Source organism: Stigmatopora nigra, chromosome 21, assembly GCF_051989575.1.
Source record: "Stigmatopora nigra isolate UIUO_SnigA chromosome 21, RoL_Snig_1.1, whole genome shotgun sequence".
Lineage (NCBI taxonomy): Eukaryota > Metazoa > Chordata > Actinopteri > Syngnathiformes > Syngnathidae > Stigmatopora > Stigmatopora nigra.
Genome location: NC_135528.1, coordinates 3,361,939 through 3,389,653, shown reverse-complemented (window position 1 = coordinate 3,389,653; position 27,715 = coordinate 3,361,939). Strand labels below are relative to the sequence as shown.

Below are 27,715 nucleotides of genomic sequence, written 5' to 3'. Positions count from 1 at the left end.
ACATAGTATTGTAAGGCTTTTTTCTTCAAAAAAACGACATAGTATATATAGTAAGGTTTTTTTCTTCAAAAAAACGACATAGTATAGTAAGGCTTTTTTCTTCAAAAAACGACATAGTATAGTAAGGCTTTTTTCTTCAAAAAAAACGACATAGTATAGTAAGGCTTTTTTCTTAAAAAAACGACATAGTATAGTAAGGCTTTTTTCTTCAAAAAAACGACATAGTATAGTAAGGCTTATTTCTTCAAAAAACGACATAGTATAGTAAGGCTTTTTTCTTAAAAAAACGACATAGTATAGTAAGGCTTTTTTCTTCAAAAAACGACATAGTATAGGAAGGCATTTTTCTTAAAAAAACGACATAGTATAGTAAGGCTTTTTTCTTCAAAAAAACGACATAGTATAGTAAGGCTTTTTTCTTCAAAAAAACGACATAGTATAGTAAGGCTTTTTTCTTCAAAAAAACGACATAGTATAGTAAGGCTTTTTTCTTAAAAAAACGACATAGTATAGTAAGGCTTTTTTCTTAAAAAAACGACATAGTATAGTAAGGCTTTTTTCTTCAAAAAAACGACATAGTATAGTAAGGCTTTTTTCTTAAAAAAACGACATAGTATAGTAAGGCTTTTTTCTTAAAAAAATGACATAGTATAGTAAGGCTTTTTTCTTAAAAAAACGACATAGTATAGTAAGGCTTTTTTTCTTCAAAAAACGACATAGTATAGTAAGGCTTTTTTCTTCAAAAAACGACATAGTATAGTAAGGCTTTTTTCTTCAAAAAAAACGACATAGTATAGTAAGGCTTTTTTCTTCAAAAAAACGACATAGTATAGTAAGGCTTTTTTCTTCAAAAAAACGACATAGTATAGTAAGGCTTATTTCTTCAAAAAAAACGACATAGTATAGTAAGGCTTTTTTCTTCAAAAAAACGACATAGTATAGTAAGGCTTATTTCTTCAAAAAACGACATAGTATAGTAAGGCTTTTTTCTTAAAAAAACGACATAGTATAGTAAGGCTTTTTTCTTAAAAAAAAACGACATAGTATAGTAAGGCTTTTTTTCTTCAAAAAACGACATAGTATAGTAAGGCTTTTTTCTTAAAAAAAAACGACATAGTATAGTAAGGCTTTTTTCTTCAAAAAAAACGACATAGTATAGGAAGGCTTTTTTCTTAAAAAAACGACATAGTATAGTAAGGCTTTTTTCTTAAAAAAAACGACATAGTATTGTAAGGCTTTTTTCTTCAAAAAAACGACATAGTATATATAGTAAGGTTTTTTTCTTCAAAAAAACGACATAGTATAGTAAGGCTTTTTTCTTCAAAAAAACGACATAGTATAGTAAGGCTTTTTCTCTTCAAAAAACGACATAGTATAGTAAGGCTTTTTTCTTAAAAAAAAACAACAGTATATATAGTAAGGCTTTTTTCTTCAAAAAAAACGACATAGTATAGTAAGGCTTTTTTCTTCAAAAAAAACGACATAGTATAGTAAGGCTTTTTTCTTCAAAAAAACGACATAGTATAGTAAGGCTTATTTCTTCAAAAAACGACATAGTATAGTAAGGCTTTTTTCTTTAAAAAAAACAACATAGTATAATAAGGCTTTTTTCTTTAAAAAACGACATAGTATAGTAAGGCTTTTTTCTTCAAAAAACGACATAGTATAGTAAGGCATTTTTCTTAAAAAAAAACGACATAGTATAGTAAGGCTTTTTTCTTCAAAAAAACGACCTAGTAGAGTAAGGCTTTTTTCTTCAAAAAACGACATAGTATAGTAAGGCTTTTTTCTTCAAAAAAACGACATAGTATAGTAAGGCTTTTTCTCTTCAAAAAACGACATAGTATAGTAAGGCTTTTTTCTTAAAAAAAACAACAGTATATATAGTAAGGCTTTTTTCTTCAAAAAAAACAACATAGTATAGTAAGGCTTTTTTCTTTAAAAAAACGACATACATTCATATGTACGTACATATATACATAAGTATGTACATACATACATAAGTATGTACATACATACATAAGTATGTACATACATACATACATAAGTATGTACATACATACATATGTACATACATACATACATAAGTATGTACATACATACATAAGTATGTACATACGTACACAAGTATGTACATACGTACATATGTGTGTACATACATACATATGTATGTGTGTACATACATACATATGTATGTGTGTACATACATACATATGTATGTGTGTACATACATACATATGTATGTGTGTACATACATATGTATGTGTGTACATTCATACATATGTATGTGTGTACATACATACATATGTATGTGTGTACATACATATGTATGTGTGTACATACATACATATGTATGTGTGTACATACATACATATGTATGTGTGTGCATACATACATACATACATACATACATACATACATACATACATACATACATACAAACATACATACATACATATGTATGTACATACATACATATGCACAATCATACATACATATGTACAAACATATACGTACATACATATACATACATACATATATACACACACACACAAACACACATACATACATGTATGCCTGTATGCACATGCGTACATGTATGCATGTATGTACATCAATACATGTATGCATGCATGTACATCAATACATGTATGCATGTATGTACATACATGCACATGCATGTACATAGACATGTACATACATGCACATGCATGTATGTACATAGACATGTGCATACACGCATGTATATGTATGAATGTGTTTCAATCCCGCTCTTACACGACACTGCCTTCCTGTGGTTGAGTTGTAGCAAGTGTGACAACCAACCCCATTCTACTACATACAAATTGCACTTTTTTGTCGTGTGTTCGGCATACTCACAGGATGGGGCGGGACTGGAAGTCCTCCTGATTCATCCTCTCCGACTGTCGTATTTTGAGTATCTCGGCGTAACTCAGGTTCTGTAGGCGACTCTTGAACTGGTCCAGTGAGTTAGGCTTCAGTGTCAGCGCTCGCATGATCTGCTCCCGCACCACCTGCATGACCTACAACCACAGGAAGAAGCGGGATGAGTGACAGGAAGTCAAACTGCAGAGTCGAGCATCGTAACGGTGTCGGAGAGCCTCCCTCCACAGACTACCCTCCCTGAAACTAATCGCAAATAAGTGGGAGAATGCACAAGGGTGGCGTGAATAATCCTTTCAAATCGTTTGCTAAATTTTCACCTTTAAAATGTCATTGGCTCAGCTGTGAACAGATTACAAAAAACATGTAAGTAAACATACAGCTCTCTTTCAATTTCCATTCCTTTAAATTACTTGTAAATAGCCACATGTACTGTATATGCATAAATACCCATAAATTTTACATTAAAAATCGAGGCTCAAAATGTGTTCTCATGTCATTATTAGAATTTTCTGCTACACATTTCCTGTTGTCACATGGTATTAAAACACCAATCAAAACAGCTCATGTTATGTCCCACCCAAGCTACCACGAGTGTGTCACATTGGATCTCCACTACACAACTGAAGGAGCATCATTAAAATGAATGATGAGACTAAGCTATATTCCAGCATGCAAAGAAACATACAATAAAGAGCATTGATGCATGCAAACAGAATAAAGAGGAAAATGCTGATGATGATCTCGGGCTAGTCTGGCGTGTTAAAATATTAGTATACGCCAGGGGTGTCAAACATACGGCCCCCGGGCCGGATCCGGCCCGTCTGGTGGTTTGGTACGGCCCGGGGAAGAAAGCTGCATTGTATTAAAAAATATGAATTTTCTTTAAAATTTGTAGCTCTTGTGGTATTCGCTAGGGGGACCAGTGTTTTAGTAGGTGCAGACAACATGAATTGACATTTATTTATGTTCTTATGTTATTCTCTTGTTCATAATATATTGTTCATAATGTAGAAGGAAAATTCTGTTAATAAACATTTTGATAATTTACTCATTTTTTGCACCAAATATTAGTATTAGTGACTAATACAAAGGAAAAAAGTGGGCTTATTGTTAGTTGCACATAGTGAACGCACTAGGGTTTCAAATCATTAAAAAATTTGTTAAAAAAGAACCCAAGGCGCAGAAGTTGAATGAAAAGACCGAAAAAAAAACGAGCAGCAAGAGAGAAGCTCACAGAGGGAGTGGGAGGTGAAGCAGGGTGATAAAAATAGCCCGTCTGAATGCAACAAAGGAGGGAGAGGTGGGCTGGGCAGGCAGGAAGGAAGGAAGAGTTAGAAGAAGCAAAAGATGCTGCAAAACCATCACAGTGCAGAAAAAGAGAAAAGGGGATCACAGTGGTGGGAGTTTTGCTACTACACTGTGGAAAAGGGGGAAAAATGAAAGTTTTTTTTTGTTAACGGGCTCTGTTGAGGAATAATACGTAAAAAAATTGAGAAAAGCAAAGTATTTAGGGTGTATGGAGCAACAAATAGTACCAGATTGAATTTTTTTGAAGGTTAATCAGCTCAAAAGTATCATATTGAACTATGTGTGTAGTCAGATATATTTGAGAATATTTATGTGGTACTTGGTCGTTGTTTATGAATAAAAAGACTTATTATACATGGTCGCAATTTAAAAAAAAATAGCCTTACTATATTACTTACCTTCTATTGTTTTACAGCTTTTCTATATCTATTTTTTTAATATTTCTTAATACTTTCCTTTGTATTTTCCTTTGTACTTGAATGGATTTCCAACTTTCTTTGTTCTATTAGCTAAGTTTCTTTCTGCTAATTCTTTTTTTAAACCATTAACCCCAAATCAAGCAAAAATGGACTCATGAACACCAAATTCCCCGAATGAATAAAGTTATCTCATCTAATCTAATCAAACCAGCATGAAAATAGAAAGTAGAGAGTCGGCGCAGTGGGCTCACTCACTCACGCTAATCCCTTGTTGACCCCTTCCCTCTCTCTCTCCCTCTGGATAAAAACATCCATGAATAGATAAAACGTGGACCAACACCACCACAAAATTCCTGAGGTAACAAACGCGCCCCCGTGCGTGTGTGTGGGTTTTTAGTAATCCCAATCATGACAAAATCCCCCCCCCCCCCCTCCCCACACAGCGCGCTAATCCATCAGATTATATTACAATTTGGGTCGATAGCGATAACCATCCTCCATCTTCCTCCAGGTAAGACAACCCCCCCCCCCCCCCACCCTATCAGGCGCGGTCGATTTGCCCCCCCCCCCCCCCCCCTCCCCCGCTTCCTTCACCTCATGCATGCTTTTTTTTTTTACTCACATGTCGGCTCCATGGTTGCGAGCGTGCGACCAAATCCGGACTATTCCGGCGGCTCTGTGGACGAAGGGGATGGCGAGGAGGCAGATGGCCGTCTAGCGGATGGCGGCGGAGGCGGTTCGGGTATTGTTTTTATATTTTTTGCCTCTTGATTGTATTCCCTCGGAAGTCGGAAAATGTCCAATGCTCTACCTGCCTTGTTTCCTTTCCCTCTCTCTCTCTTTCTCTCTCTCTTTCTCAGCGAAAGCATCAGCCTTATGTTGATCTCTGGGCTTAAGATCCCTGATTGGACGCACGCCACCGCCACACACGCCAATTGTGATGCAGCCAGAGGATCACATGATCTACATGTGTGAGGGTGGGGGGCAGGGGGGGGGTTTGCTCTACCTCTTAGAGGAGATGGAGAGAGGGAAGGATGGAGATGCTCGCGCAAACATGGTAACAATACAATACAGCGTGCGGCCCGGATGGCGTCTAACATCGCCGTCGTAATTGGAGGAGGGTCGCTATGGCGACGGAGCAGCTGCCTGCCAGTCGGTGCTATTAGCGTCGGCCGTTAAAAGCAAGCACCGCAGTCGACGCGCCGACAATGAGATGGATTATATTGCACTTTTGCATTATGAATGAAACACATGTCTATTTGCTAATACAGTAAGACAAGGTGGCTATTAGAAGCTTTTAAATGGCCGCTTTGAACCAAAATGGCTTCTAGTGGCTTTTTGGGGCATTTCTTTTGAGTTTTGTGGGCGTAATTTATGATTAAAAAGAACTGAAAATCTCTTCATGACTGTTTTTGTTAGGTTTTCTTATAATTGATACGCCTTTCAGCTAAATTCAACTGGATTTTCAGGACTGATGAGCTGTATGTCTCTAATAGGCTTGTCAAAACTATGGAAAATATCAGTATCCATAAGTATTCATACTGAACTTCAACTGTATATGTAAACGTGTATGTGTATGTATATGTATATGTGTACGTGTATATGTATGTATATATGTATGTGTTTATGTATCTATATGTATATGTATGTATATATGTATGTGTTTATGTATGTATATGTATGTATATGTATGTATATGTATGTATAAGTATGTATATGTATGTATATGTATGTATATGTATATGTATGTGTATCTATATGTATGTATATGTATGTATATGTATGTATATGTATGTATATGTATGTATATGTATGTATATGTATGTATATGTATATGTATGTATATGTATGTATATGTATACATGTATATGTGTATATGTATGTGTATATATGTATATATGTGTATATGTATGTGTATATATGTATATATGTGTATATGTATGTGTATATATGTATATATGTGTATATGTATGTATATGTGTAAATGTGTATATGTATGTGTATATGTATGTATATAAGTATGTGTTTATGTATGTGTATGTATATGTATGTATATGTATGTATATGTATATGTATGTATATGTATCTATATGTATATGTATGTATATATGTGTATGTGTATATATATGTACATATGTGTATAGGTGTATATGTATGTATATAAGTATATGTGAATATGTATATGTATATGTGTAACTGTATATGTGTGTATATGTATATGTGTATATGTATATGTGTATATGTGTATATGTATATGTGTATATGTGTATATGTATATGTGTATGTTAATCTAATATTCAATTGGAAAAATATAGTCACTCGACGACTGAACGACTCTTTATGATTGGATGTCCATCATTGTCAATGACAGTTAAAGACTAAAACAAACTATTAAAAAACTTCTTTTTTTTAAGGTACGCAACATCGATATGGTATTTGGTATTTCTTTGATATTTTTTCGATGTAAACCGAGCTTCCCTTAGAAGACCTTTTACATTTTGTAATCGAAATCACTGCCTCTATTAGCTTGGTGCGTGAGTGACACACACCTTATTGAAGTCCTCACTGGTGGCCCTCATCTCCTTCCAAGTCTTATTGAGCAGCTGGATGCAGATGCAGAAGAACTCTTCGAAGGAGCGGTCGTGTGTAAAGAACATCGGATGGAAGTCGTGGCAGTTCTCGCCCGCTGCATTAAAAAAAGGATAGAAAATCATATTCACTTGACAACTCATGACAACACATTTAATGCGAAGGTTAGACGGACAAAAAGTCCATCAAAAATATGTTCTCCATTCCATCGATGGAGTGTGAAAGGTAGCAACACCAACTAACATTTACTATTCTGTGGCGAGGATAAAGAATATACATACGCTTGAGTACTATTACAATGTAGATGTGTTAGCACGCCCTGTTTGTGTTCAAATAATTGCTGTACACAGAGTACTGTATTTGGGAGTTATGCTAGTAAATGGTTAGTATTTTGATTCATCGTTTGGGTGGCAATACATTTTGATCAAATTATTAATGATCTAGCAATGGCCACCATAGAATGTGCATTTTTAAAAATTATTTTGGGAAAAACTCTTTACTCGTTAATTGACATTGAGGGTCTTGCAGCAAATTCTTTGTTATTTGAATATAAATTTGCTGTGAGGTTGCTCACTTCAAATGGATAAAAAATGTATAACTGATAACTAGTTTAAAATTGACATCTTTTTGGCATAAATAGGAAAAAGCATAATTAAAAAAATACAATTATACAAACTTATACAAACAAAATAATACAAACTAATAAAAATATAGCAGTGCTAAAATCCGCAGACATGAAGTGTTCTTCATGGGACGTGCATGCCTTGCCTTATGCCAGCGGACCCCCGCTGTCTTTCGAGTGGTGTTCTATTTTTGTGCCTCAATCCTTGCCTGTGACAGTCTGCATGTGTGTGTATGGCCAACCATATGTATACATGTGCATCTATGTGGATGCATATATGTATATTTATATATATATATATATATATACGTATGTGTATGTATGTATATGTATATTTATATATTTGTATGTGTATGTATGTGGATATATATATGTATATTTATATATATGTATGTGGATGTATATATGTATATGTATATTTATATATTTGTATGTGTATGTATGTGGATGTATATATGTATATTTATATATTTGTATGTGTATGTATGCGGATGTATATATGTATATTTATATATTTGTATGTGTATGTATGTGGATGTATATATGTATATTTATATATTTGTATGTGTATGTATGCGGATGTATATATGTATATTTATATATTTGTATGTGTATGTATGTGGATGTATATATGTATATTTATATATTTGTATGTGTATGTATGCGGATGTATATATGTATATTTATATATTTGTATGTGTATGTATGTGGATGTATATATGTATATTTATATATTTGTATGTGTATGTATATATGTATATTTATATATTTGTATGTGTATGTATATATGTATATTTATATATATGTATGTGTATGTATGTGTATATTTATATATTTGTATGTGTATGTATGTGGATATAAACACTTATTCATGTATTTTTTTTATGTGTTTGTTAACTTATTTATTACCTATTTATTTACATCTAAAATGTATTTTCCTGTGTCTCTATTCTCACCCTCTTACTACTGTGACAGTAAAAATGTACCGAATACGGGACGAATAAAGTCATCTAATCTAATCTAATATGGTGCATAAACCCGTGTCGTCATCTCGTTAACGGGCTGGCCAACATGCAAATGAGGCCTGAAGGGCCAAGGGGAGGAAGGGGGGGTCGACTTTAACGGGCACGGCGCCACCCCTGACATCTGCCAACGTCTACTGTGTGTGTGTGTAAAGAGAGTCACCTTGTAGCCAAGCCACATGATGAATGCGCAGTGAAAGATGTCATCCTTGCTCTAATTGCCATGCTCATGCCCCACTGTGACAAGGAGAAAGTGTGTTTGTGTGTGTGTGTGTGTGTGTGTGTGTGTGTGTGTGTGTGTGTGTGTGTGTGTGTGTGTGTGTCCAGCACACAACGTCAGCACTATTTTACAGTCCAGTCGGCATGTATGTGTGGTAACCAGGCTACAGCAAACACCGCAGAGGCATCACTGGGAAAAAGTGTCATTTTGTGGTGAATCTCAGCTAAGTGGCTTGAGGACAAATACAGTAGAGCAAGGAAAGAAAATAAATGAATTCCTAGAAGGGAAAATAATGACAAATTAAAGTGAAAATGTGCTCAATTATTTCAGTTGAGCATTAATGCTTTATAAATCATTGACAGCACTTGATTTTTTTAAGAGACCAGTCGCCATGATGCTTTGTTTAGTCTTATTTTGCTTAATTGTAATTTGTCAAGTTTTTTTTATGTTAAGTTATAATTCTATTCATATAAATTTTATAAATCATGTATCAACTTTTTAATGTAAATAGACATCATAAAGACACTTTTTACTCATTTTCTAATCACTAATTTACTGTTCTGCTTACACTCACGAGGGTGCTGGAGTCAATCCCAGCTAAAAATAGGCAGTAGCCATAGTACTTTCTAAATTATTTACCAGCCAATCACATGTTAGAAAAGAAATGAATAAACTCATACCCAGTAAAATTTAAACCAGGTGTTTTTTCCAAGAGTTGAAACTAATTAATTAGTCTTTAGTTCATTTCTATGGGAAACGTTCGTTTGAATTACGAGAAAATCGACATATGAGCTCCGTCCCAGAACGCAATAAGCTCTTATCTCGAGGTATCACTGTATGTGCGACTTTACTATATATTCCCATTGAATATACTACTTGCTCTTTTCTGAATAAATCAACTTGGAAGCAAAATCAAAAACGTACACGTGCGCTCATGTTGCCGAGCAGCGTTTAAGCACTGTGGGAACATCTGCCCTAATCGTCTTTAACGAGCTTACGGGCTAATTGCGTACCATCCTTGCCCAATCAGGGTTCTTCATTATTTCTTGCTGGGAGAGTTTGACACTTCTCCATCAGATCAAGTGAAGAACATAGGCGATTATTATACTATACAAATACTATTCTATCTGTTAAACTTTATGAATTCTGGACAGTTTGGCCATTAAAACATGACTAAAATCCAAACAATGACTACAAATGAAGAGCGCTTGAGATTGTTAAATGTTACAGCAGATGGTGAGCCGGAAGCGGCCCGGCAGATGGAGAAAGGATGGAGAAATAAATAATGATATCAATAAATAATAAAGGCACGTCAGAGGAATAGACACACTATCCTGCCAGGAAAAATAAAAGTATACAAAAAAAAAACATCTGCTGTGAAGAGAATCCAAAGTGAGCTTATTAACAATAATGAAACATTTTAAATGCCCAATTGAACAAAAAAAAGGTAAATAAAGACAAAATACTATTTAGAACTAAAAATAAATACAAGAAAATAAAATCCGAATTTTATAATGTTTTAAAATAATTATCCAAAATGCAATTCAAATGTAAATATCAAAAAGTCAAACTAAATCAGAAATAAGTTTAGTGCAAGGTTAGATAAAACTTATTTTTGAGTCTATCTGCATTGTAATCTAAGTTCATTTTAATTAGTTTATGTTATGTTACGAGCGCGTTGCCGTGCAAAAAGTATATAATATAGTATGACATCATAGATACTTTAAATACAGAGTTATTGTAAAGCATTATTTTTAAAATAGTAAAGAGTAATAAGCCACCCCCGATTTTACATGCATGTATTTGGAGGTTTTTTTTGTGTGTGTGTGTACTGTGTTTGCACACTACTTACGCAGTTCTCCCACTTTAAGGATCTCGCAAAGCATCTTTGTAAGTTCAATACTGCTGCGACCAAACGGACACTCGTGCTTGTCTTCCCGGCTGCTGTTCTCCAGAACAATCTACAACAAAACAAGGAAAGGGGCATTGAACAATAGGAATGGCATAAGAGAAGCAATAGACAATTTCATAGTTGTGTTTGAGAACACTAAATAATGTAACTATTCATTTAAAAATGTTAGAAATGAGAATTAACAAGTAAACTATCGTCATTAGTTAAGGACACTTTTGAAATATTGGATGTTTTTGGAAAAAAAAAATATATATATATACTTTTTCCTACAATCATATAGAAGAGGTATCTCAAGCAGTCGCAATTCCCTTGTGTAATGTCTCTACGAGCACTGGGCGGAGCATTGTATTTTTTCAGTGTTTTTTTCCCTGTTAGTCAGTGCGAATGGCGGAGGAGCTTGCTCGATAATTTGAGTAGTATACTACTTCTTCTCGTTGGCAAGTGGTCGTGAGTTTTTCTATTGTGAGGACATTTTTTAGCATAATTTTGGGAGTATTTTGAAGGGAAGACAAAAGTAAACAACCCTCAACAGGTTACATCTGAAAGTCAGGGTGGAGGCGGGGTAAAAAGAGCCAAGAAAGGTATCAAAATTTAAAACAATATTAGAATTAAGTTTAGTGTAAGGTTAGATTACATTTATTTTTAAGTAGGTCGTCTGCGTTGCAATCCAGCTTCGTTTAAATTTGTTTGTTATGTTACCAGCGCGTTGCCATGCAAGTTCTCTCTCTTGCCCCCCTCCGCGAAATGCGTCTAATTTTAAAATACTATTAAACACATTTTTACTACTATAAAACCACTAGTTATTTATTACTTTGTTAATAGATGGCAAATTACAACAAATAAAAAATGTTTTTCCAATCCAATATCCTGTTTTTTGTGTTTTTTCAGAGGCTTGGAACTAATTCATTTATTTTTAGTTCATTTCTATGGGAAACATTTGTTTGAGTTACGAGTAAATCAACATACGAGCTCAGTCCCGGAACACTTTAAGCTCGTATCTCGAGGTACCACTGTATGTACTTGTTTAATGTATGCACTGACCCTGATGTAGGCGTCCTGGTGGTGCCTGGCAAAGTAGAGCATGTTATCCAGCGCCAGCATCCCAGGAGGAATCTGGGTGAAATCCACTGCTGGGTTTACGTGGTTCTGAGAAAGCAAACGCCCGTAAGAAGAGGGAGGTTCAGCACCAGAGGAAATTTGTGAAGCCTTACCATGAAGCCCAGCTTCTTGTAGTCTCGTGTGTACATGGATTTGCGCTTCTCCATGCTGCCGCCGTTGTTGGCTTCGGACTCCATATCGAAGGCGATCCGGCGCAGTTCGAAAATGACGTCACGCTGAGCCTGAAAAACACCATCAGAAAATGAATATTTGTGGATAAAGAACTCTTCTTTTCATTTATAATGTTGAAAAACATAATGTAACGAAATTCCATCTGATGCATATTTGCGTCTTATAAAATTCTGATTAAACAATTGTTATTTTAATCAAACCCCCAAAAAACTAGGTGTTGTTTTTTTAGGTGAGTTTTATTCCAATTGCTTATCTGGTCCAATTAAATGTTCAAATATGGACAGTTTCACTCAATTTAAACACATTTTTTTGAGCACAAAAATGTCTTCCTCATGAGTTCTTTATACTCAGTCTTGATAATAAAATTTCGTCCTCGGAAAACTATGATTTAAAAAAATGTAATCACATATTTCTACCAAAAATATTCTATTTTTTTACAAAAATAATAATAATCATAAGGCTGATTTATTTCTCATTATGAAGATTTTCCCCTTAAATTTCAATTCATTTTGTTTCCCCCAAATCTGAATTTTATTCCAGTTGCACACCTGGCCCAATTAAATTTTGAAATTTGGACTAAAAATCTAATCACATATTTCTACCAAAAAATGTCTTTTACCCCAAAATTCATTTTTAAATCCTAAGACTGATTTATTTCTCATTATATGGATGTTTTCTCCTTAAATTTGGATTAATTTTGTTTTTTTCCAATCACAATTTTATTCCAGTTTCTCACCTGGTCCTGGGGGTCCATCTTGGTCATCATACGGTCCTCCAGCAGATTGAATGTCAGAACCTGCAGAACATACAACTGATGCGCCATCTCGTCATTGATGGGCGTCGGTCCGCGGATGACGCTCTGCAAACAGGGACGAGAAAAATAAGATGTCATCATCTTCTTGGTGGCAGCAAAAAAACTACAAAAAACAACAAAAAAATCAATGGACTGAGTGTTTTTGTGGGCCTACGCTGAGGATGATGGAGCGCAGTTGCTTCTGGGCCAAAATGTGAGCCATCTCCTGCAAAGAAAGAGACAAAAATCAATCAAGAAAAAAAAAGAAAATCTCTTCAAAAAGTACAATTTTCAAATGAGAAAATAACAATAAATGGGATTAAAGACACTGATAAAATGGAGGGTTTAGAGTCAAAACTGAAATATAAGGGCCATACCGAAAAGAATAAATATATTTCAATTAGTTGATTATTTTTTTTTGCCATTGACAATGATGCCCTAAAAAAGTTTACTAATTAAATTGTTCTATTGTCTTGAATGTTTTATGGTTATAAAAAAACTAGAATAAAGTTTAGCTTAAAAATAAAATTACCACATTGAGGCAAACCAACTAAATTGACAAAGCATTTTCTATTTATTATTTTATTTTAATTTATTTTCCCAGTTAACCTTTCAATTGTAAATAAAACTAAATAAATAAACATAAACACAATTTTCCTTTACAGTTTGGCCCTGTTGTGATTAAAATTAAAAAAAAAAAGTCAAACTTAAACTTAAAAAGTCCACCATGTGTCTTTAGGTGTGTGCTTTGGGTGGGGGGACGACTTTTTTGGGGGGTACCATAACAACTATTGTAATGGATTGGTGCACTTACTGTCAAGGGACAATTTAGGATGTCCACAATGTGCTCATCAAACTAGCGTGTTGTCGTGCGCCGTGAGGAAACAAAGTCAGAAAAAAAACACACCACAAGGTGAGCAAAAGTGACGACGGCGGTCAGGAAAAGAAGGGGAAGTTTTGGGAAGAGGGAAAGTAGTCAGAAAAGGAGGGATTTTTTTTATTTTTAGAGTGCGATTTCATTCCATTGCGGCATTCCGGCAAAGCGGAGGAAGGAAGGGAGTTCATTCATTATTAAAGAGCACAGCTGGATGGACAGTGCTGTGATACGAGAAGGAGGGGGAGGACTGACGCTGTTTTTGGGATCTGCGGGGCGGATGGGGGAAGGAAGGAAGAATAAAATAAAAAGTGAGAGCAGTCAACTTACTTGTCTTCTTTCCTCAGGAGCTTTGAGGAAGAGAGCGTTGATGACGGCGATGGTGTATGTCTGGATGTCCTGGTCGGTCCTGTAACAGAATGAGACATACCAACCCTTCAGCGTTTCTTCCTCATAGCTCCTGATTAGAGTTTACTTTCAATGCTTTTAAAAGCCAGCTCTTGACCAATTTCTATTAGGTTCGAACTTTATTTTGCACGGCAACGCGCTCGTAACATAACATAAACACATTGAAATGAACTTGGATTATGACGCAGATAGACATAAAATAAGTTGAATTAACCTAACATTAAACTTAATTCTAATATTTTGACATTTTGATACCTTTCTTCTCCTGGGTTGGCTCTATTTGCCCCGCCTCCACCCTGACTTTCAGATTCAACCTATCAAGGGTTGTTTACTTTGGTCTTCCCTTCAAAATATTCCGAAAATGATGCACAAAAAAGTCCTCACAATAGGATAACGGACAACAACTTGACAACGAGAAGTAGTATATACTCCTCTCGTATTATCGAGCAAGTGCCGCCATTCTGCACTGACTAAAGGGGGAAAATAAACACTGGAAAAATGCAACGCTCCGCCCAGTGCTCTTAGAGACATTACACAAGGGAGTTGCGACAAGAAAGACAGTGGCCACGATGATCTTATGAGGAGCCTCTCGCATCCACTGTCTGCTCGTATATCAAAATCTGTCTTATATCTCAAGATAAATATTAGCTCTAAATTTTACACTTATCTCAAATTGCTTGTATGTCGGGGTACTCGTATGTCGAGGTATTACTGTAGTAGTAGTAGTAGTAGTAGTAGTAGTAGTAGTAGTAGTAGTAGTAGTAATAGCAGTAGTAGTGGTAGTAGTACTAGGAGTAGTAGTAGTGGTAGTACTAGCAGTAGTAGTAGTACTGGCAGTAGTAGTAGTAGTACTGGCAGTAGTAGTAGTAGTACTAGCAGTAGTAGTAGTACTGGCAGTAGTAGTAGTAGTACTGGCAGTAGTAGTAGTAGTACTAGCAGTAGTAGTAGTAGTAATGGGGATGTTATACATCACTAGATGGGGCTGTAGTTGTAATAGTATTAGTAGTATTGGGGATGTTATACATCACTAGATGGGCCTGTAGTTGTAATAGTAGTAGTAGTAGTAGTAGTAATGGGGATGTTATACAACACTAGATGGGCCTGTAGTTGTAATAGTAGTAGTAGTAATGGGGATGTTATACATCACTAGATGTGGCTGTAGTTGTAATAGTAGTAGTAGTAATGGGGATGTTATACACCACTAGATGGGCCTGTAGTTGTAATAGTAGCAGTAGGGGTTGTGTTATCTATCAACTCGATGGACTGTCTGAGCTAGAGGGAATATGGTAATGTGGCTCATCATGTGATTGTTATTTTAAAAAAATTGGACCTGGAGAAAAATGCCAGTGTAAATATTTTATTATAATAGATTTTTTTGTTTTAATATGCTTTCTGTAAGGCATGCTACATTTGCAGCTGAATACCCAGTTGGGAAAAAGTGAGGAAAGAGTGTAATTGCATGACTTTTTATAGGAATTATAGGAGCACATTGACAAATTTAAGAAGAGGATTACATCGCCAAAAATTTAACTACTGCTGGAATCTCAGAAATTGACTCACCCCTGCAGGTGTGGTATGAGCTGCCCGATGGTGATCTCCTGGGCTACTTTGTGGTAGAGTTCCTGGCTGTTGAGTACCATGGACTCCAGGATGGCCAGCGAACGCTGCAGTACGGCCGTGTCCATGGCCGACTTGTTGACGTAACTGGCGATCTGGAATGTGAATGCCATGGCGTTTAAACTCGGCGCTCATGGCGATGTTCAGCCCCATTTTTGGCCTGGGACTGACCTTCTTGATGAAGGCCACGGAAAAAGTATCCCAGGAGACGATGCCGTGGTCCATCAGCTCCACGAAGGCGGTGAGCGTGAATGACAGCAGATCGCCAAAACTATAATAAACAAGTGGAAATTGAGAAAGTTCACGTTTAAGAGGCGGCAAGTTTAGCCGCTTTTTGGAAAATGAGGAAAAGAAGCGAGCAAGAGCAGATAGAAGAAAAAAAAGCTCCGAGCTTGTCCGGACATGGAAAGCAGCAGCGGGGAAAATAATTTTTCAAAAGTTTCAAATGTGATCTCATGCAGAAGGAGGAAACAAACAATACTGGGCAAATCATACAAATATTAGCAAAAGGAATGTATTTCCTTTGTTTTGTCAGGTTTGGTTTGAATTGTATTCAGGCAATTTGCGAGACGCCTCCAAAAAAAGCAAAGCCTTCTTTAACTGAACTTCTATCTACTGAAGTTGTAATATTTGGGTTTACTTTTGGAGGAGAAAATTATCAATGCAAGAACGACCTCTAGAGTTGAAATGAAAATCTGCAGAGAATTTAATTTGAAATTTACTATGGAATGAAGTCTTTGTGACAACCCTAATGAAGTCAAGAGTAATTATTGTCACTATTGAATACAAACAAGTGTATAAGTGTATGTATATATGTATATATGTGTATATGTGTATATATGTATACATGTATAGATAGATGTACACATATATACATATATACATGTACACATGTATATATGTATACATGTATATATGTATACATGTATACATGTATACATGAATACATGTATACATGTATACATGTATACATGTATACATGTATACATGTATACAGGTATACATGTATATATGTATATATGTACACATGTACACATGTACATATGTGTACATGTGTACGTGTACATGTGTGTACATATGTGTACATGTGTACGTGTACATGTGTACATATGTGTACATGTGTACGTGTACATGTGTATACGTGTACATGTGTACATGTACATGCGTATATGTGTACATGTGTGTATATGTAATATACATTTTTGAATCATCATTGAGGGGACACTCAAATTATATATTTTGTAATTACTGGTGTATTCTAAGGTACTTCATTTGTTTTCACGTAGATTTTACAAAATGTATTTAATCGAATGAGATGTATTCATTTTAAAATCCCATTGGACGATAATAAGCATTTAATGGGCTTGAGGATGTTTTTAGGAAGAAAAAATAAATGAAAAAATGTAAAACGATGATACATGCACTTGACATATTTTCAAAGGGTTTTGTCGTTAACAACTTGTTAACTCGTTAAAAAATTAGCATGGTTAGTTTAAAATAGCTTATTTTAAAAACATAATTGTCAACAAATAGTTAGTGAAAGATGTTTCCTCGGTAACAGAAATAAGCAAAATATGATGGAATCACCAAGAAAGCGCCCACTCCAAATAGCCAATGACAGGACCACCAAGATTTAACTCATTAACCAATCAATTCATTAGAAAATGTAAGGACTAAGAATAGAAAAAAGAAAATCTTGGTCGTCCGTCGGATAAAGAGTTAAAGAATGACCTGAAAAAAAAAAGAACATGCAACATAAAAAACAAAAGAAAACGCCTTGAATGTTTTTTTCCCAGAAGGCATTGTGGCGGCCGGTCTTAATCATGCAGATTCGGTCAGCCGGCGCATTAGGCAGAAAAAGCGCAAAGATTCACGTTGAGCACGTAAGGAGAGGATGCGGACCCCGCCTGGGGTCTTCTGGGAGTCTTACCAAGGTTTCATAATCTTCTGGAGTTTCTGATAGCGCCTGCAAACATTTGAAAAACTTGGCCGTCAAAAAAGCGTCCTTACTAAAGAAAAACTCGCAAACAAAATGTCATGTTTCAAATAAATGAAAAATTGTGTATGAATGCTTTGGTAAAATAAGTTAAAGAAATATAGTAAATGAAATTGACTTAAGAAAAAAAATCACTGAGATGAAATAAGCAATTTAATGAACACAAAAGTTTAGAAATAAAGTAAATTAAATATATGTCAATTAAAATAAAGAATAACCCTAATTTATTCATCTTCCGAACCACTTAGCCCACAGGTGTCTAAATGGCGGCCCGGGGGCCAAATCTGGCCCACCGCATCTTTTTGTGCGGCCCGAGAAAGTAAATCATGAGTGCTGACTTTCTGTTTTAGGATCAAATTCAAATGATAGATATATATGTATATTATATTTCCTTATTTTGCCCCTTCAATTTCAGTTTATTATAAATAAAAGCTAAAACTAAACAAAAAATGTAATAGCATATTAAAAAAACGATGTAAAATAGTTTCCACCGCTTTAAATGTCGATTTTAAACAAAACAAAAAATGAGTTATGCCTACTTAATGTTCTTATAATTTTCTAAATACATTGAAATCTCAAATAAAACATGTTTGCCCTCATTTTGTACACATAAAGTACAAAATACCTTTCCCTGAAAGTGAAACATATTCACAGAATTTTTGGCATCTATAAGTCCAGCATGACATTTTCCCACACATTTAAGTCCCACTTCAAATGCTACTACCACATACTTGTACCAGTAGAGGGTACTATCTACCTTTAACTACAATACCATAAAAAACACAAACTCTCATTAGCATAAGAGTCGACTTAATGAAGTGTCAACATAAGAGCATCTGTGCTGGCTACACACAGATTGGTTTATTTGAGCAAGCTTTTTAAAACACAGCAAAATCCCATTGCCAGTATAGCTATATGTGTGTTTGTGTATTATTATTATTAATTATTATCATCTGCAATTACATAAACCGAGTAAAAGAATGTAAAGAGTCTACAAGGGGAAAAACAATGTGTGAATATTGCGAAAATTTGTGACCTTATAAATTGCGAATTGTCGGTCTTTAGGGTACATTGAAATTAAGATGCACTAACTGTTTTATTTGTTTGCAGTGTAATTATGTTTTTATTGCGCGTTTATTAAAGTAATGTACGGGAGAATCCAATTTTCTTGTTAAAAACAATATAAAAATTTGGTTGGAATGGAATATAACACAATGGCTTATGGTCACACTGATTTATCTATTAATGGAATTTAAGAAAATGGAATAATTAAAAATATGTTGTTTATTTTGTTCATATTTGAGTTTTTTTAAATGCTTATTGACCATGTTTGTTAAAGAATCGGAGTGATTTTTTGGTCAAATATTTTCACATTTTTTAAGATTTTTTTTTTTTTTTAAATAAAGATAATGTTCGTTTATATTTATTAATATTTGTCTCTATTTAAAGCAAGTGCTGTTCACAACCAATTTTGGAGTTAAAATATTTTTGGTCAATTATTTACTAATTAGAAATGGCATTTTAATTGATTTCATTACAACAATCGTAGTAAAAATCTTTAGTTTGTACTTTTATCTTGAAAACACTGCCAATTTAATTTGTATTTAATTTTGGTTGGAATATTTTTAGGGTTGATTATTGACAAATTTCCATATTATTTGATTATAATATAATGATTCCCAAGTGTAGGATTTTGCTCTCGTCTCCATACTTTTAAACTTCCCGCAGTCCCATAAAGAGCATTTTCGGACTCCACGAGTACTTACTCGGTGCCGCTCTCGACCATCTGCGTCAGCAATGAGATGCCATCCATGCTGATGAACTCCAAGGCAAAGGTGATGTCCCGAGACGCGCTCGCCAGATCCTTCAGCGCCTCCAGCTTGGCGTCCATACTGGACGACTGAATGCGCTCGTGGAGCTGCGTCGCCGTCTGGTGCTGCGGACCGCCACACACATTTAACACTGCCATTTTTCTCCAGGTCCATATTTGCAAAATAACAATCACATGATGAGCCACATTACCTACCATATTCCCTCTAGCACAGGTCCATCAAGTTGATAGATAACACAACCCCTACTACTCCTACTACAGCCCCATCTAGAGTATGTATAACACCCCCATTACTATTACTATTACAGTAATACCTCGACATACGATCAATTTGAGATACGAGTGCAATTTCCAGCTAATATTTATCTTGAGATACGAGACAAATTTTGATGTACGAGAATAAAGTGGACACGAGAGGCTCCTCATAAGAAAATAAAGGGCACTGTCTCTCTCCCTGTAACTCTTATGTTATGTCTCTACGAGCACTGGGCGGAGCTTTGCATTTTTTGTGTTTTTTCCCCCTTTAGTCAGTGCGAATAGCCGATCTTGCTCGGTAATACGACAGGCGTACTACTTCCTGGGCAAGTTGGCAAGTGGTCGTGTGTTATCCTATTGTGAGGACATTTTTGTGCATCATTTTAAGAATATTTTGAAGGGAATACAAAAGCAAACAACCCTTGATAGGTTGCATGTAAAAGTCAGGGTGGAGGCGGGGCAAATAGACCTACCCGGGAGAAGAAAGGTATACAAATGTAAAACAAAATTAGGATTAAGTTTAGTGTAAGGTTAGATTTAACTTCATTTTGAATGTCTGCATCATAAGCCAAGTTCATTTAAATTTGTTTATGTTACAAGCACGTTGCCATGCAAAAAAAAGTATTTTCCCCCTTTCTCCCCTCCACGAAATTCGTCTAATTTTAGTACTGTCAAACACATTGTAGTACTATTAAACCCCTGGTTATTTGTTACTCTGTTAATAGATGGCAAATTAGAACAACAAAAATGTTTTTACAATCCAATATCCTGTTTTTGGTGTTTTTTTCAGAGGGTCGGAACTAATTAATTTGTTTTAGTTCATTTCAATGAGAAACATTCATTTGAGTTACGAGTAAATTGACATACGAGCTCAGTCCCGGAACGCATTGAGCTCGTATCTCGGACTACCACTGTATTAGAGCTCAATCTAGTGAATGAACGATACCCCAATTACTACTATTACTACAGCTCCAGCTAGTGGATGTATAACACAACCCCGAACTCCTACTATTAGCACCAATTAGCAGTCAAAATGGATTGTAATACCTCGCAACGTCAATGGTCGTGAATACGTATTAGTTGGGTTTACTTACAGGTGATGTGGTCAAGCGCAGGATGGAGCCATTTTTGATCTCATTGCGATTCTGAGATGAACAACAAAGGTTAATCATAAACATGACTTTTTCAAGACATCACATGTCGTGTTTTGGAAGACTTCAATTCAACAAAACCAACCTTTTCTGTGATGTAGAAATTGGTGTCTGCAATTTGGAGTGCAAAATTTTCATGGTTGCCCAGAGACCAACTGCAACAAAAACATTGATGAGCTTGTACAGTTTCCACCAAGCAGGTAATTGTCAAAGTGTAACACGCCCAGCTATGCTTTAAATGGTAGGTACAATTTTTTAACAAGTAAATAATAACTAAGGCAAGACCACATTGTTTGCCACCACCCAAACTGAGAAACTGACTTACCCCTCGCACACTTCTTTGATAATGGCAGAGAGAGGCTTTTTCTGCAAAAACAATAACAAATATAATTTTTAAATCTTAGGGTGGTACCCCAAAATGAAGAGTCATAATTTCAGCATATAATAATACTGTTGTTGTATAATGGCCAGTTTAAAAGCACCAGAAATACTTCAGAAAATACCTCCTAGTATTTTGGTTTATTGTGTCAAATTCAATTCAAATAACAGTGTAATTAGGCTGTTTTATTGTTTAGTGAATATATTGCATAAGGCATAAAGTGTACATTTATTATGCTCATGTTTAAGTGGCATTGGCGGTGCTGAATGTCCAAATGCATTGGACGTCTACCAAAATCAGCCAATGAGTGAAAAGATAGTGTCCTGAAAGTGCCCCAACATTGATAGAAAGTGCCTGAAAATCAATATCTCCATAAATGTAATCTTTTAGCCTTATTTATCCAATAATTATTAGTTCTTCTCATTTTTTTTGGTTCAGTTAAGATGAATATTGAACAAAAGCACCAAAAATCGAAAAAAAGTACAAAGCAGTTACAAGTATAACTGACCCAACTACAGGCTATACCAGCCAATGGGGTAGTCAGTAAATTTGTAGTTAATACTTCGCGAAAGCGTTCACTACCCTCACTTTTCAACCCATAAGTAAAGGCAGATGCTTCTATACTTAGCTCACTGAAATACACTAATACATCGACATAATGCAATTTGAAATACGAGTAAAATTTTGAGCAAATATTTATCTTGAGAAATTTTGCTATACAGCGGCGAGAGGCTGCTCATAGAATTAAATTTAGTGCAAGGTTAGATTCAATTTAGTTTTGAGTGTGTCTGCATCATAGAGAAATTTGTCTAATTTTAGTACTATTAAACACATTTTAGTACTATTAAACACACTTTAGTACTATTAAACACATTTTAGTACTATTAAACCTATTTCAGTACTATTAAACACATTTTAGTACTATTAAAAACACTTTAGTACTATTAAACCACTTGTTATTTGTTACTTTGTTAATAATGGCAAATTAGAACAAATACAAATATTTTTCCAGTCAAAAACCTGTTTTGGTGTTTTTTTAGAGGGTTGGAACGAATTAATTAGTTTTTAGTTCATTTCTATGGCAAACGTTCATTTGAGCTACGAGTAAATCGACATACGAGCTCAGTCCGGGAACAAATTAAACCCATATCTCGAGGTACCACTGCAGTTTAATTTTTCAAAATTGTAATATGTATCACTTTTGAATTTTTGTTACACCTAGAAACAGGCGTTGTCACACCCGCACTTTCTGTGAATTGGTTTAACATCCTCACTTTCCCTCCTGATAACCTGACTCGCACTTTTGTAGGTGTGTGAGGAGAAAGTCGCTTGTGTACGTGTGTGTGTTCACAACAACAAAAGAGGAAGAGGAGGAGCATCTGCTTGAGGATGAGTTGGAAGAAGAGGAAGAGCACGTGTTATCATCCGCATCCCGGCGCCCGCGAGGCACGAGGATGCAAACATCCGCAGAGGTTGTCGCGCCGAGGCCGAGCGTGGCGCCCGTTGCCACGGTGACACCCAGCCAGCGGTACACGGGTGAGTCACGCAGTAAATTTCTAATTAGCTTTATATTTCTAACTTACATTTTCATACAGTACAAATGGATTCAGATTTATCCAATAAAATATAGCTTTCTGTTTTTAAAATTCTTATGTTTTAATTGTATTATTTAAAGAGGTAAAAGTTCTATTACCTGGTCAATCTCCATGAGTTTAGGGAAAGCTCCTGGCCATTCAATGGCCACCTTCACGGTGTCTGGTGGCGGCGGCATGGCGGCGTGGGTGCTCTTTTACGCGTCTTCGTCTACTGCCGAATTCAACTCATTCGCAACTGCCAAGAGAGGAAAGAGAAAATGTTAAAATTCATCTTTAATAAACATAGAAGCACCATCATACTTCTCAACATGCAGCCTGCAGCTCCAATTTGCATGTGCCTTGACCTTAACCCTTGATGCTAATTCCACCCAACCAACACCACCAACAAATGATTCCCAAGCTAGACAAAAGTCAGAATCAATACAAAGACTGACTTAAAACATGCCAAGTTTTCATACTGCATATCTTCTTATAAATACACTAGATGCAAATCAATTTAATTCTCTAAATATTCCCACTCAAAACTGCACTTCTACCATGAATAATGTTTAGTTATTGGAAAGCAAAAACAATAAAAGCAGGAAGAGCATTAAAATAATAATAATGGGATCCCTGATTTTAAAATCGCTAAATTCTTACATCGCAACAAACCAAACTTGAAAAGTTTTATTCGTGTGACATTATGAGCGTGAATGGCGCGGTGTTGAGTGAGTCAGCCCGTAATAATCGTTTTCTGGGCGAGTGGTCGCCATGGTAGCGGCAACATCTTTCTTTAGCTTTTTTTGTGTAGCTCACTGGTCACAACTCCACCAAATAAAATGAGTCACAGGCCAGCAGTCACTGGCCCCTCCCCTCGCCTCTCCTTAACCATTCAAACACTGTCATTTAATAAAGAACACCAGCTAACTCAAGGGTGGGTAAATTTTTGGGCCCGGGGGCCACTTTGACTTTAAAATTTGACAGATGGCCAGCACAAGATACGATACATATAAAAAAGTGCATCCGTTAACAGTACATATGAAACATAGACAGAAAAAAAAGGAATAAAGTAATAACATACTCATCACTCATCATTAAAGTAAAAAGTATAAAGTACAAAGTTAAGTAAAAAATGAATGTATTAAGAAATACACTAACATTTTTAAACTGACAGGATCCCAGCGACCAATTCATTTGGTCTGATCTTTCAGAGTACTCCTCTAGTTTAATCATATTTTGAAACCTTAATTTGAAAACCAAACTTCTGTTGTCTATGTCAACAAACGCCTGAATCTAACCACTTACATATTTTTCTCAATAACAAAGAATAGGTGATTATTAATTTTAAAATGAGTAACAATCTTTGGTCCAAAAAACCTTAATAATCAATATTTAACTCAGTCAGAAAAGACATAATTTTCTCAGAAGCTGAAATTAATTTCATTGAATTAACCATATTAAAAAATATTTACCATATTTTTTGGACTTGAGATCACAAATGAGTATAAGATGCTATTAAAAAGATTCATAGGCCAAAATTACGTGAACTTTTGTAAATAATTAACTAGAAAACAATTCTATTAGTAGCTAGTAGGTTCCTCTTTACTTAGAAGAGTATTTCTCATCAAATGATAAACATTTCTCCCAAAATTTCTCCTCAACTAATGACTTTTCCCATAGTGCCTTTTCCATGCCTGACAAAAATCAACACAACACATTTGTCATGGCTGCCCTTGACCAACTTCAATTTTTTACAATACCACTCAAACGAGTCATGTTTCAGTCAATTCTAATTGATCGTGCTGAGCTATGCCTCCAAAACACAAACATGTGTCGCAAGCCTGAAACCACACTCCCAACATCAAAGCCAATTTTTGTGACAAAAGAGCAAGATAAATATGGTTCAGCCTTGATAAAAGTTCCAACAAAATCCAAGAGTCTTTTAACTTTAAAGCTGGGAGCGTTTCATAAAAACAGAAAAGAAAGAGGTTGCCACTCATCAAGCGTGGTCTCTCAAAATCCTCCGCGAAGGGGCGTTTACTCACATGGGAGATCAACATGTCTTTGAAAAGTGAGCTTGGACAAAAGAGGACAAAGTTGCCTCTCCGTTTTGGTACTTTGGCCACAAGACAGCTCGTATTTCCCCCTTCAGCAAAGGCGCGTACATTAAAGACAGGCAAAACCCAGCTCCCAAAAGAGTGCTGGACTAACCAATAATGGGTTCGTGTCCATCCTCTACTTTGGCCTGGAGGAAAAGCAGCCCAAAACAAAAGGCTGTCAAGTGGATAGAAAGACAAATGACGAATGGTGAGGGGAGGAAGCACTGTCATTTAAACAATGCAAGCAAAAGACAAAGGACTAAACTTTTGTTTCAATAGGGATTGGACGCCGACTCATGTTTGCATTAAAAACGTACATATTTACCAGAAGTGTCCATCAATTTTAACAATAGAATTATTTTCTTGTAAGATTCTACCTTTGGTGGTGTTCTTAATTCATTCATGTTCTGCACCGCTTATCTACATATGAGTCGCAAGGGGTGCTGGAGCCTATCCCAGCTAACTATGTACTGTAGGTAAGGCACAGTTGGCTGCCAGCAAATCGCAGACATTGTAACTTAGGTACAGTCGGACAAATAAGTATTTAGTCAGCCAACATTTGTGCAAGTTCTCCTACTTTAAAAGATTAGAGAGGCCTGTAATTGTCAAGATGGGTAAACCTCAAGACAGAATATGGAAAAACAAAACAGAAGATCACATTGTTTGAATGAAGAATTAATTTGCAAATTATGGTGGAAAATAAGTATTTGGTCGTTATTGTTCATCTCAATACTTTGTTATGTACCCTTTATTGGCAATAATGGAGGCCAAATGTTTTCTGTAACTTTTAACAAGCTTTTAAAAAATGCCGTTGGTATTTTGAGCCATTCCCCCATGCAGATCTCCTCAAGGCCACTGATGTTTTGGGTTTGTTGTTGGGCAATACATATTTTCAACTCCCTCCACAGATTTTCTATGGGGTTTAGATCTGGAGACTGGCTAGGCCACTCCAGGACCTTGAAATGATTCTTAGGAAGCCACTCCTTTGTTGCCCTGGCTGTGTGTTTGGGATCATTGTCATGCTGAAAGACCCATCCATGTCTCATCTTCAATGTCCTTGCTGATGGAAGGAGATTTTCACTCAGTTACTATTAATATAGGTAACGAGTGGAGACCTTGTTAGAAGTAAGACCTCTTCGACAGCCAGATATACTTCTTTTTTGTAGGTGTATGGTTGAGGTTTACCCATGTTGACAATTACAGGCATCTCAAAGCTTTTCAAATAGGAGAACTTGCACAATTGGTGGTTGACTAAATACTTATTAATCCCTTTTGTATATAGAAAGAGAATCTACAGGTTACGGTGTCTCCGACCTACAACATTTCGACTTTATGAATACATAATCCGTACCCCGTGTCAGAGTTTCTGTTTAGATAGTGTATGGTACTCGTCTGTGTACCGGGAGTATCTTTGTCCTTTTCACTCTCCATTTTTCGCCCAAAAAAGAAAGCTAGGTCTTCTAGATTCAGCTCATAGAATATGTATTACCATGGAAACAAAGCCTAACATCACATAAAGAACAGAAAAAGGAGAGCAATACCGACATCCATCGTAACAATAGGCTGCAATGAGACAATATACCCTAAAAAATGCCTTGCTCATCGCCAAATGCAGTTTTGTGGTCACTTAGGTCTTACGTCGCCGACACCAAAAGTCAAACAACTTCTGGTTCAGGTAAACTAAAAAAAAAAATAATATAACGTATGCTTCAGGTTGCAGTGTTAATCTGTTGATTGCCGTTTTTTGGTCAAAATGTGGTACTTGCTAAAAGGCATTGATAAACTGTGAATGAATATGTCTAAGGAAAAAATGTGAACGATTTTCTAGTGCCAAGTGCAGCCTTAAGATTCCAGGCACTTTGTCGCGGCTGCCAATACTCAAATTTTTTTGGTTCCACCAGATGAATGATTAGGGTGATCGTGCAGAAACATAAGTTTGGCTTTTTAACCCAAAATATGGCACTCTGTGGTGAATTGACTGGCAGTGAAATGCATGAACTGTAAAAGTTTAATCTCATTTTTACATTTCATTTTTTGGGATAAATAATATCCAACTTAGTTAGCTCTCTTCTAGTCTTACATTGTAATCGTGTATTCTAACACAGGCACGGCTTGGCCCTGAACTACCGTTTTAAAAAGGTAACGAGTGTCACAAGAACCTCGCAACAATGCTGTAAGCAGGATATCCTGTCAAGAAAAAGTACTCACACACAAACTCAAGCAAGAAACTCTTGCGAGACTCTCAAAACCGCAAACACGACCCGAGTGAGCGTTCCAGCTGGCCGGCGGGAACAATTGTCGGAACTAGAAGCCAGAGTATTTACAAGACTTGGCCTAGTCAGTTCGTTTACCACAAGGAAACTTTCCACTTTTGACTTTATTGCAAGCTGACGGCGCATTTCTAGAACGTGCATCAAAATTTGATGCGTGTTCTAGAACATGTCTTAAG

At 35.8% G+C, this 27,715-nt stretch overlaps 1 protein-coding gene and 1 long non-coding RNA gene across 8 annotated transcripts in view; one reads left to right on the top strand and one right to left on the bottom strand.

The window, feature by feature from the left end:
* Positions 1–27,715, bottom strand: part of elmo1 (engulfment and cell motility 1 (ced-12 homolog, C. elegans)) — a 59,781-nt gene that overhangs the window by 7,656 nt on the left and 24,410 nt on the right. For 3 of the 7 annotated variants that reach the window (XM_077742942.1, XM_077742944.1, XM_077742943.1), the window contains 17 exons: positions 23,287–23,423; positions 21,540–21,580; positions 21,300–21,369; positions 21,158–21,208; positions 19,744–19,913; positions 17,912–17,947; positions 16,153–16,252; positions 15,925–16,076; positions 14,287–14,365; positions 13,897–13,938; positions 13,258–13,308; positions 13,026–13,148; positions 12,211–12,339; positions 12,041–12,145; positions 10,940–11,048; positions 7,184–7,320; positions 2,881–3,044 (listed from right to left, as the gene is read on the bottom strand). In XM_077742942.1, coding sequence (XP_077599068.1) covers positions 2,881–3,044; positions 7,184–7,320; positions 10,940–11,048; positions 12,041–12,145; positions 12,211–12,339; positions 13,026–13,148; positions 13,258–13,308; positions 13,897–13,938; positions 14,287–14,365; positions 15,925–16,076; positions 16,153–16,252; positions 17,912–17,947; positions 19,744–19,913; positions 21,158–21,208; positions 21,300–21,369; positions 21,540–21,580; positions 23,287–23,364 — 1,637 coding nt within the window. In that variant the 5' untranslated portion in view covers positions 23,365–23,423. Of the gene's footprint in view, positions 1–2,880; positions 3,045–5,256; positions 5,514–7,183; positions 7,321–10,939; positions 11,049–12,040; positions 12,146–12,210; positions 12,340–13,025; positions 13,149–13,257; positions 13,309–13,896; positions 13,939–14,286; positions 14,366–15,924; positions 16,077–16,152; positions 16,253–17,911; positions 17,948–19,743; positions 19,914–21,157; positions 21,209–21,299; positions 21,370–21,539; positions 21,581–23,286; positions 23,424–27,715 lie in introns of those variants that run through there. The other 4 variants (XM_077742946.1, XM_077742945.1, XM_077742947.1 and 1 more) reach the window with 4 other exon arrangements.
* LOC144214516 (uncharacterized) lies at positions 5,214–6,033 on the top strand. The gene is made up of 2 exons (XR_013330242.1): positions 5,214–5,376; positions 5,495–6,033. It is a non-coding gene; the product is annotated as an uncharacterized LOC144214516 (long non-coding RNA).